The following is a 12,004-nucleotide window of genomic DNA, read 5'->3' as shown; positions in this document are numbered from 1 at the left end:
CTCCTACTTAAGACTGTGAGCCCCAAATGGGACTGGGACTCTGTCCAAACTGATAGCCCTGTATCTACCCCGGCGTTTAGAAAAGTGTTTGGCACACATCAAGCACTTAAATATCATAATTACTATCATTATCCTTTCTCCATAGTTATAATTATTATTTCTGCATCTGCTATCCCGTGTTAGATTTTCCTTGACATGGCAGAAACGCAGCTGTTTATTTCCAAGTTTTCCCAGAGTACTGTCGGTCCTGAGTGGAAATTCGCATGGGAGACGCTCACCGCACCTGACACGAGTCTTTTGATGCTCTCGAGTTGTGCCGTCAGCAAGAGCTCCTCGCACTTCAGGATCTCAAACTGGACTTCGTACAACTGAAGCTGGAGGTCATAATAGTCAGCTTCCAACTGATCCAGCACGGCCAGGGCTTCTGAGCCGCCTTGCAGACTCTGCATCTGTATGGAGTAGAAGAAACGGATTATGAAACACTGATGCAGCGAGGCAAAGACGAAAAAAGTCTCTCGGCAGGTTTATCGGGAGAAAGTAATCCTCCTCACATGGCAGTGTCCATTAAGAAATTACGCAGAAAGAAAGAAAGGAATAAAATGCTTAGGAAGGTGCATTATGTTAAATTAATCGGAACAGATGTCCAAGGTAGAAGGCGAACGGCTAATGATCAAGCAGGGTGGCTTAGTGGAAAGAGCCCGGCCTTGGCAGAGGTCGTGGGTTCTAATCCCGGCTCTGCCACTTGTCTGCTGTGTGGCTTTGGGCAAGTCACTTAACTTCTCTGTGCCTCAGTTACCTCATCTGTAAAAATGGGGATTAAAAAATGTGAGCCTCACGTGGGACAATCTGATTACCCTGTATCTACCCCAGCGCTTAGAAGAGTGCTCTGCACATAGTAAGCGCTTAACAAATACCATAATTATTATTATTAAGGCGATTCAAAGCAAAGGCAGAAACATGGTATTTCCTGCAACTGAAAAGAAAAGGGAAGGAGGGTCAGATATGCCAGGTGAAGTCTTCGGGGAGGGCAGCATCGCTGAGAAGCAGCGTGGCTCAGTGGAGAGAGCCCGGGCTTGGGAGTCAGAGGTCGTGGGTTCTAATCCCTGCTCTGCCACTTGTCAGCTGTGTGACCATGGGCAAGTCACTTAACTTCTCTGGGCCTCAGTTTCCTCATCTGTAAAATGGGGATGAAGACTGTGAGCCCGATGTGGGACAACCTCATTCCCTTGTATCTCCCCCAGCGCTTAGAACAGTGCTCGGCACATAGTAAGCGCTTAACAAATACTAGCATTATTATTAAGTGGACAGGCAGAGACCAAGACTGAAAGTCGGGGGATGCCAGGTTCTTGTCCCAGCTCCGCTCTGGCACTGCTGGGCAACATAGTACAAGTCATTTGCTTTCTCTGTGCTTCTGTTTCCTCCTCTGTAAACTTTCATTCATTCAGTCCGTCGTATTTATTGAGCATTTACTGTGTGTACAGCACTGTTCTAAGCGCTTGGGAGAGTTCAATACAACAATAAACACACACGTTCCCTGAACAACACGAGCTTACAGTTTACAGCGGGGGGAAGACAGACAGTACAGATCAATAAATTACACATATGTACATAAGTGGTGTGGGGCTGGGAGGGGGAGGAAAAAAGGGAGCAAGTCAGGGCAAGGCAGAAGGGAGTGGGGGAAGGAGAGAGAGGGATTTAGTCTGGGAAGGCTTCTTGGAGGAGATGGGCCTTCAATCAGGCTTTGACGGGTGTTGGAGGAGCAACTGTCTGTCCGATATGAGGAGGGAGGGTGTTCAAAGCCAAAGATAGGACGTGGGCTAGGAGTTGGCGGCGGTTAGAAGCCTGTCCTAACCTCTAACCACAGGGGAGCTTCGGGTGGGACACAGCCCATGTCTGATCTGATCCCTTGTATCTACCCCAGTGTTTAGCACGGGACCTGGCAGCCGGTAAGCACTTGACCATCAACATTTAAAAATAAATACCATAATTATTATTATCGGTGGGGGTCATAAGGCTGCGTTTATAGTTCCTCGCTCTCTGTAGGGATCTGAATGGGTACGAAGGGAGAGACTGTGTCGTGGTGAGATTTCAAGGCGTGGGACAGTCTTTCGAGGTCAGTTCTCCACACTGCACACCTGAAAAGGCCGTTTTCTAGTCTTTGCCCAGAAATAGGGCTGCACGTGGCAGATTCAGTCAGCCTTTTCTATACCTCTAAAAATATTTTGTAGGCTTCTTACAAGACTGAAAAGACACAAAATCTCCGAGGAGAGCATACGGGTAATTAGCATGCATATGTTATACATCCCATCAGCCTGGTGGATATTTTAACTGTTTGCCAGCAAAATTATCTTTAGCAACACAGTCAATCTGGGAGAACTCAACTGTCCAAGAACTTTGCCAATTGACTGCTGCGCACCTTCACGATGTGCCTACCTACCTGAATTCGCTGAAGAAACTGAACGCTACAGGCACCTATAATGAGGCTCCCGAAGACTAGTTTACTTCTTTCTCCATCCTTCCCACGGTGATGGGCTTTTAAATGAGGCAAAACCAATTCATCCCTCTGAGGAAGAATTAGGAGTCAGCCTGCTTGATGGGCTGTTTTTTTAAACAAGTTATTTGGCGATGCCCAAGGATTGGGATCTTGCGTCTATAGTTACAAAAGCTTCAAAGGGATAAAAACAAACCCTGAGTTCAGGTGGCGTGACCCTCTCTTTCCCAAAGACGGTGGCTTTAGACGAAGCTAGACTAAAAGTCACCCAAGGGACTGCTTCCCTTTGGAGGTGGCTAGCAATTCCCGGGTGTTGCCCATTTAGACCGGGGTCTTCCGGGTGACATGGAAAACAAATGAAATAAACGTGACTATCCCACTACTGCTTTTCATCCTTTCTGTCGGCACAATGGTCAGTATTTCAATGTTTCCAATTTTTTTTCTAAATAATATTAACCACTGAATCTTTCACTATCATTTTGGAGCATGAGTGATCTACAAATCCTGACTTTTTACTCTTCAAGTGAACAGGTGGCTGGCTCTGAGACAGTTCTTTTGAATTCCAATCTCATGAACTTTAAATTTTTTGCTCAAATGCTCAATGGATAATTGCATCTCAAAGAAGCTTTCAAAGTTCTAGTCATCTGCCAGGAAAACAAGGTTTAATGTTGTTTTAAGCCAACATTTCAATCTAATTACTACAACTTCAAACGAAGTTGCCTGGCTTTTTGCCAGCTTGACAAAAGATCCTGGGTTATGACTGTTAATGAGCGTTCTTCTAATCAAGCATTACTGTTCTATTATAAATCTTACTTTGACCAACAGACTGACGCTAAACACAGATTCATCTCTGGCACTAAACCTTGTTTAGTGAGTAAAGCAACAGATTAATTCCCTTCATTTTGATGAAAACAAAGTTGCTCAGGTGAGGGGAGGTATGTGGATATCTACATTTTTGAATTTCTTTGGAGCAAGTTAATGCTTGGTGATGATATCTTAGCCTGCCTGTGTACTTTAAGAGATGAGTTTACCTAATAATAATTATAATGTTAGTATTTGTTAAGTGCTTACTATATGCAGAGCACTGTTCTAAGCGCTGGGGGAGATACAGGGTAATCAGGTTGTCCCACGTGGGGCTCACATTTTCAATCCCCATTTTTACAGGAGGGAACTGAGGCAGAGAGAAGTTAAGTGGTGATTTGCCCAAGGTCACACAGCAGACAAGTCGCGGAGCTGGGATTAGAACCCAGGTCCCTCTGACACCCATGGCCGTGCTCTAACCACTAGCTACTACACTGCTTCTTTAGAGTGATAGCACTCTTTTACTATTTCTTTAGTAGTAGTATTTATTGAGTGCCCGTTATGGAATAATAATACCATAATTATTATTATTATTAATCCCGGCTCTGCCACTTGTCTCCTGCGTGATCTTGGGTAAGTCACTTGAATTCTCCAGGCCTGTTACCTCACCTGTTAAATGGGGATCAAGACTCTGAGCCCCACGTGGGACATGGACTGTATTCAACCTGATTAACTTGCATCTACTCCTGGGCTTAGTACAGTGCCTAGCACAAAGTCCATGCTTAAGGAAGACCACAAAAAAGAGACTGAAAAGGAGTACCTGACCCTTAAAAATCTTCACCTTTTCAGCCAGCCAAATATAGAGTGACAGAGTCACACTAAGAATGATAAACATTTGAGATTGTTCTAAAAAGAAGGCTGAACTGTTGGTGGTTGTGGGGCGGCGGGGGAGAGGGTGGGTGGGCAGGCTGCGGGGGAGATGGGACGGGACTGGGGGACAGGCTGTAGCCTAGTGGAAAGAGCCCGGGCCTGAGAGTCAGAAGGACCCAGCTCTGCCACTTTCCTGCTGCGTGACCGTGGGCGAGTCACTTCCCTTCTCTGTGCCTCGGTTACTTCATCTGTCAAATGAGGATTAAGACTGTGAGCCCATAGGGGACAGGGACATGATTACTTGCACTTAGGACAGCGCCTTGCACACAGTGAGCGCCTCACAGGTACCATAAAAAAACAAGAAGCCACACTGTCTCCCGCTATCTCTTACAGGAAATGTGGAGGCAGACTGAAGCTAATAGAGAGGGACAGTTGATGAGGAATGACAGCAACGCATTAATCACTATAGAGGGGGATCAGATCCATTCACCCAGGGTTGAAAAGGAAGCTTGACATTGCCCATATACATGCACACAACCTTTTATTTTTTACCTCTTCCCCTTTAGCAAAAACAGACTGTTCACTGGTCAAGTAATTAAAATTCATTCACTATAAATCCCCTACGGAATATTTTTTCTTTCCTTAAAAGTTCACATAAGGAATCTCATAGGTGCCTGCCTGGCCTGATTACATTACTCACGAATTGCAGGGAAGTCACAAGAACCCTCTGAAAATCATCGCAGTGTGCTAATAAAACCTAATTCCTGGCAGCACACGTTACGTTTGTGCGGGTCACGAAACAAGCATTAGAGGAACGTGGGACTTCAAAATTCCCTGGAATCACTGCTGTCTCCCAACTGATATCCATTTTGCCTCCATCATGATAAATGGTTAAATATATTTTACAGTCTGAATACTAAAACCTCCTTAGTTTGTTTACTTTATAAACCTGGCGTTCTAAAAAAAAAAAAAAATTACCGAGCCTACAACGCTTCCTCAGCTGAGAAAAATCACTCTCTCTGCAATTTACTGACAGCCGCTGGAAATCTTTTATCTGACCACAATCACAAAAAGCGGTCCTACAAGCTGCATGAGCTTTTAGTCAATAAGCCCACACTCCAACACTTGTGTAGAATATAATCAGAGAAAGGCAGAGAGCAGAATAAAATCTCCCTATCACCTTCAAGCTTGCAGTACTTGACTGCATTCATCGATTACATCTGGAACACTCTGCGAGACGCACTGCAAGTTCAGTTAGAAAGGAAGTCCTGAATGTCCGTTAATAGGCTTTGATTTGTGAGTCACCTAACAACTCTATCACAAAAGAACCCTTGGCTTCACAGCAAATTTTCAAACTCCTTCTCAGAAGGGGGATAAATTACACATGCTACTGCATTGCTGAGAAGGAATAAAGAGAAAAACAAAATAGAAGAAAAAGGCTCCAAGCAAAAGTCCGCTAACAAAATCACATAAAACAGGTAATTGGGACTACTTTTGGTCACCCTGATTCAAAACAGTGCACAAATTTAGAATAGTCCTTATTAGGTATTAATAATGTTGGTATTTGTTAAGCGCTTACTATGTGCAGAGCACTGTTCTAAGCGCTAGGGTAGACACAGGGAAATCCGGTTGACCCACATGGGGCTCACAGTGTTAATCCCCATTTTACAGATGAGGTAACTGAGGCACAGAGAAGTTAAGTGACTTGCCCACAGTCACACAGCTGACAAGTGGCAGAGCCGGGATTCGAACTCATGACCTCTGACTCCAAAGTCCGTGCTCTTTCCACTGAGCCATGCTGCTTCTCAAGCTTCCCTACACCATTTAAGGGACTTCTTTTGTTTCAAAATTGCTGCTCACTCTAGTGAAATCTTTTAAAAACTTGCAAGTTAGGTGATTTTCACTTAAATCAAACAGACACTCCTATACCCCTTTCTCATATATTTTTGCGATTGATTTTAATCCTACCTGAACCATGCATTTTTTAATCTTTTCTTATTTTAGAACCAAGTTTTCACTTTTGTACTTGCTTATTTCATACATGTCCTGAATGCTACATCTATGACAGAATACAGTCAAGTTAAAAATGCACACGATACAAATCAAATGATTAACTGCAAAACTCGAATAAACAGCACCCACTTTTTTTTTTTTCCAATTCCTCATATTACGCCCGCATTTTAACAGGTGAGTTACAGACATCCAACCATTCTGACTTGAGACACAGGTTTGAGTTGGTCGACTGCTTTGTTTTGAAAATGGTACAAGATTAAGAGGCATCTCTTTGAGCTGGACCGAGAGGAGCAGGCTGCTGGGTGCTGGAGAACTGGTTAAACCATCTCGACCGGGAAATGCCAGTGAGCGCAGGCATGGAAGGGAAGAGTGAATCACTCCACGCTCCCTGCCGCCGAGCAACGAGTAAGCTCGTTGCGGGCAAGGAATATATCTGTTTATTATTATAGTTTACTCTCCCATGTGCCTAGTACAGTGCTGTGCACACAATAAGCACTCAATAAACATGACTGAATCTGGGGCAGCAACGTGAGGCCCGATGTGTCCGTACGGTTGCCCGCCCCCTCGGATTTTCCCGGGTTCCCGGCAGGCCGGACCAGCCCTGCATTTGAGTCATTTGCCAACGTGCCAGGAAGATCGCAAAAGAGAGAATCTGAAACTGAAATCCCAATTATACCCCAAATAAAGAAGAGAAAACCCACTACTCACCCCCACAAATTATGTTGGGGAGATCCATACTCTAAATACAAGTTGCCTTCTGAAGAGAAGGGCAAGGAGTGTATCCCAAACCACGGTTACTTCTCAAGGAGAGGAAACTGAAAATAGCCCAAATGCTATATACAACAGGACACGAAAAAAAAGATTGTGTCTCTGCATGTTTGTTGTGTGTACACATAACACAGCGAAGTCAGGAATGTGTTCCCAAACTGGCCTTCGGAGGCACACACGCCTACACACCGTTGAAGGTGTCTTCTTTGAGTATACCGGACACCGATTTAGGATTCTCCACGTACACAAAAGCAACAGACGAGAGAACAAGCATTCTCTGAATATTAACTATCCCACATCCTAACCTGAATTACTCAATCAGCACAAAAAGAGTTTCCTTTACTTCAACAACAGTGCATTAAACTTTTACAACGCTCTGTGTACACCCCAAGGTTGATTTTCAAAAAAATCTTGTAGAATTCAGACACAGTGTATCCTCCTTCACTTCGCCCCGCCCGGGGGTGGTACCTTGGATCGTGGAAAAGCAAATTTAATGTCTACAGGTTTGAGATGTTGGCCTCATCATTAGCCATAACCAATGAAAGACAAGTATGGATTGCTTCCCGTTCACTGAGTCCACACAGCTGTGGGACCAGGACACACGAGCACCTGGTGACCGCCCACCGAAGACCACTGATGCTACCGGGCAACTATAATTTGACACCCCCTTGATCAAATGGCATAGCTTTTTCTTTTTCATAGCTTTTTCTTCTCAGCAGGTGGGGGCTGGGGGAGAAGGGAGAGGGAAGGGAGCCCCATGTGGGACAGGGACTGCATCCAACCCAATTTCCTTGTATCTGCCCCAGCACTGGCACATAGCAAGTGCTTAAAAAATACCACAATTATTATTATTATAAATCATGGAGTCTTCTGCAAGATCTTTTTTTTATACTTGAGCACTGAATGTTCTAGGTAATGTCCAGAGTATTTAAAATATTTATTAAAAATGCCTCCCCAAAAGTTAGTCATTCTGTGTGTATGAGTGTGTGAATGTGTGTTCCCATGAATCCTGTTTACAGAGCTTACGAGGCTGTGGTATTGCAGAGGGTTTATTAGTGAAAATTGGGGGATGACTTCATTTCTCCACCCAGGTTTAGACTGTGTGACGGGGCCCATTCCAAATAAATCCTGGGCTAATAAAAGCCTTATAATGATAAGGATGCCCAGGATGAAGTTTTATGGAAAGCTTGGCATGGGAACAAGTTCCAGGGGGGCGCAGAGGAAAAGGGATAAAGATGTTATGGTGGGTTGTGCTGTCTTGGAAACAGCCATTCCAGCTTCTTTTGTTGGAGGGCCTAGGGATCGGATGGAAAAGGGAGTCGGACCTCATTTTTCAGGAGGCAGAGGGCTGCTTCCTATTCCTGAACAGAAATTGGAAAGAGAACCTCCCCCGCCTACTCCGCCTTCATAAACTACATCCCCCAGAAGGTATGGGGATATCACCTAGATTCCGAGGCAGGACCCGGAAACGGCAAGGCATTCCAGAAAGGATGGTGACTGGGAAGGGACAAACCTCAAAGAAACAACCACAAAGCTATGATTTCAGTCTGACTGGAAACACTCTGGACTTCTTGGAGTCTTAGGGTGAGTGAGGGTGAGAGAACAGTTCAAAAGGCTGTGGGGCAGTGTCCCTCCTACTCCCCGGCAGCTGGCCCCTATAATTACCATCATCCGAGGGACAGAATCACAAATCCGGAAAACGGGACACATACTGTTCCCATTAGAAACATTTATACACCTCAGGTGTCATATCTGTTGCCGATTTGTACATTCCAAGCGCTTAGTACAGTGCTCTGCAAATAGTAAGCGCTCAATAAATACTATTGAATGAACTGAATGAATTTCAATTTCACGGCAGAGAGTCGGTGAACTAAACCAAGGTTTGTTAAGGTTTCTAGTCTATTCATACATTGATCATAATGGGTCATATTGGAACAAATGGGTAAGTCAACCCAAAGTTTACGTGGGATTCTATGGGAATTCTTTCCGAACATGAATTTTTAGCGCATGGAAGAACGCATCCATAAATTGGGACGTAATGAAGACGTTTCTGGGCAGGAATACCGTCAAACAGAATCACGTTGTGTTTCTGTCACCATGTCTTTCTGAGAATAGTGAACCAGAGTCATTGAAAATTAGTTTCTTTTAAAATACTAATGAACCGATAGAGTGATTCTAATATCCCAACCCAATACAAACTACTTAAACAAGCTTCAGAAGCAGAAGCTCAGCCTTGTAACCTCCCTCCGAGCACTGTTTTTGAGTCATCTTCTCCTTTAGCCTCAATGTTGTGGCAGAAAAGCCTGTAACTATATTCTTTACAGCACTTAGCCAGTTCCTGGGGCTCAAGAAACGATCAGATTCTTAGAGCCGCCAAATTGCTCGCTGCATCAAAAAATCAGCAAGCTTGAGGTGACTGGAAAAGTAAATATTGACAAAAGAAAAGGATGTGGATCCAAACAAAAACCCCATTGACTAGTTGATTAATTCCACCACTGCAGGGATACACAGGGAAACGATACGTGACTGAAAAGGAACTGGAGATTAGCTGTCAATGTGACACACACCACTCCGAGTTCTAGAGATCCTGAAGGCACAACCCCAGCCTAACCTACCAGTGGATAATAATTATAACAATAATTACGGTATTTGTTAAGTGCTTACTATGAGCCAGACACTGTTCTAAGCCCTGGGGTAGATACAAGATAACCAGGTTGGACATAGTCCTGTCCCACATGGGGCTCACAGTCCTAATCCCCATTTTACAGATGAGGGAACTGAGGCACAGGGAGTGAAGCGACTTGCCCAAGGTCACACAGCCGACAAGTGGCGGAGCTGGAATTAGAAATCATGCCCTTCTGACTTCCAGGCCCATGTTCTATCCACTGGCCCCCGAAGTCCCATTATCTATTTCAGGCCAGGTGTGAAATCAGTGAGGCTCTCAAGGAATCTCAGATCGGGAGCCCTGACAGTTTTCAGGCATGAAATCCACAGAAAACGGGGCTGCCGGTCTCCCCGTCTGAGATGGTTGGAGGGACAGATTGCAAGGGGATGCTTAGGCAGCCGCTTCAAGATGAGCGAATGAGAAGTGCACCGACAGAAATCCATTATGACATCCCAGATGACAGACTCCCTCTTTGCTGTCACAGATTCTTTGATCTCCCCCACTGCTGAAATGATGAGAAGCAGCGTGGCTTAGCGGAAAGAGCACGGGCTTGGGAGTCCGAGGATGTGGGTTCTAATCCCGGCTCTGCCACTTGCCTGCTGTGCGACCTTGGGCAAGCCACTTCTCTGTGGCTCACTGACCTCATCTATAAAATGGGGATGAAGACTGTGAGCCCCCCGGGGTACGACCTGATTACCTTGTATCGATCTCAGTGCTTAGAACAGTGCTTGGCACCTGGTAAGCGCTTGACAAATTCCGTAATTATCATTATTACGTTCCGGTGCTCAAATCAAGAGCTGTGCCCATACTTCTTAAAAAGATCCCCCTTTTTTAGGGCGATCTGCCAAGGACATGTGACTGGTTCTCAGAGAGGAGGGCCTTCCAGGTGCGGGGTGAGCCAGATTCATTTCTTCGGGGGAAAAAACTGCCTTTACTCCAGAAAGAACTCGGTCATAAAACCATTCTGAATGAATGGGACTTATTAGCCGTCCATGAATCGGTTGCTTGTTAACAGAAAGAAAAAAACAACCAACCCAAATTCTCGACCTATGAATATAGCTGAGGTCCAGCACGTAGGAAACTTATTTTAATGTCAGCCAATCAATGGTATTTACTGAGTGCTTACTGTGTGCACCTGATGAACGCATTAAAGAATCATCTTCCTCTGAGTGAAGACGTTTTAGCATTTTAGGGTATAAATTACCTCTTCTTTGAGTGCATGTTTCTTCTGTTCTAAGCAGATTTCTTTAGCTCTCATCATCTGCAGAGTCTCCTTAGAAACCGCATACTGGAGCTTTTCCATACGTTCTGCCGCGGCCGCCCACGCTGCCTTGCCGAACTTTTTCTGATCTGCTCTCATCCGATCGTAAACAGCTGTTGGGGGGAGGAAAAAAGAAGGGAGAGGAGGTGAGGGATGGGAAGAGGAGGAAGAGAAAGGGAGGGGGGTAGGGAAGGATCGGAAGGGAAAGGGACCCTTGCCTTCCACTGCTGCCCAATCTGCGCTGTCAGCCAGGGATCGACGACCACAGAGCTGGCCCAGATGGGTCACCGAGCTGCGGCAGATGCTGGATGGCTGGATGCAATGATCCCTGGGGGTTCACCTGGCTGCCGCGGTGGTCCCCGACTCGTGACGCCCACATCATCCCTGATGCCCCCTCCAGAACCCAAGCTAACAGGGGAGAAGCCAGAAGGGAAACAAGCCCCTGGGTCACGGGGCTGGGGGTGAGAGACCCCCCTCGGATCCAGCTCTAGAACCCGAGAGAGGCAAGGGACGTCCCCCAGCCCCACGGTTGCCAGGGTGAGGACCAGGATCTGCTGGTAGACAGCAGGTGGTGAGACTGACGGAGATCATGGCTTCATTCCCGGACCTTTCAGGCTCCAAGGGACTGCCCGCTTTGCCCACAAAGCCGTCAGGGAGAAGCTAACGGCTTCACCACCCTCTGACCCCGATATCAGTTCTATGAAAGCAATGGCCTCCCTTCCCCCGACAGTGCGGGTGCCCGTTAAATGGGGGAGATACTTTTGGGGTTGGGTTCGAGGGCAGAGGCCTTCAGTTTGGAGGGGAACTTTAGGGGCCAGCAGGACACGCTGCAAAGCGGTCTTGAAGCCGAGATTGATATTCAGTGAACTTAATAAGGGTGAATCTCCCCACCCCACATAATGCTCTTCAAACCTGCCAAGTCCCCACCAATCCAGCACGGGATGAGTTGCAGGGGAGGTGTCATTTCCTCTGCTCCCGGCTAGAGATGGTGACTCCTCGTTGAAGGAAGAATACATCCCTCTCACCTGCCCCCAGCCCAACCTACTTCCCAGCCTCTTCTCCCTCCCCTGGAAGAAATTTCTGCGCACATATTGTGGTGACTCCCTCATTATGCCTGTTAAAAATGATGTGTAAC

At 45.9% G+C, this 12,004-nt stretch overlaps 1 protein-coding gene across 1 annotated transcript in view; it reads right to left on the bottom strand.

The window, feature by feature from the left end:
* Window positions 1–12,004, bottom strand: part of JMY (junction mediating and regulatory protein, p53 cofactor) — an 89,778-nt gene that overhangs the window by 24,582 nt on the left and 53,192 nt on the right. The window contains exons 4-5 of the mRNA XM_029059223.2: window positions 10,813–10,982; window positions 284–449 (exon numbers count right to left, since the gene is read on the bottom strand). Of these exons, the coding sequence (XP_028915056.1) occupies window positions 284–449; window positions 10,813–10,982 (336 nt within the window). The remainder of the gene's footprint in view (window positions 1–283; window positions 450–10,812; window positions 10,983–12,004) is intronic.

Source organism: Ornithorhynchus anatinus, chromosome 1 (assembly GCF_004115215.2).
Source record: "Ornithorhynchus anatinus isolate Pmale09 chromosome 1, mOrnAna1.pri.v4, whole genome shotgun sequence".
Classification (NCBI taxonomy): Eukaryota; Metazoa; Chordata; class Mammalia; order Monotremata; family Ornithorhynchidae; genus Ornithorhynchus; species Ornithorhynchus anatinus.
Note: the sequence above shows the minus strand (reverse complement) of the source record. Positions and strands in the feature narration are given on the sequence as shown.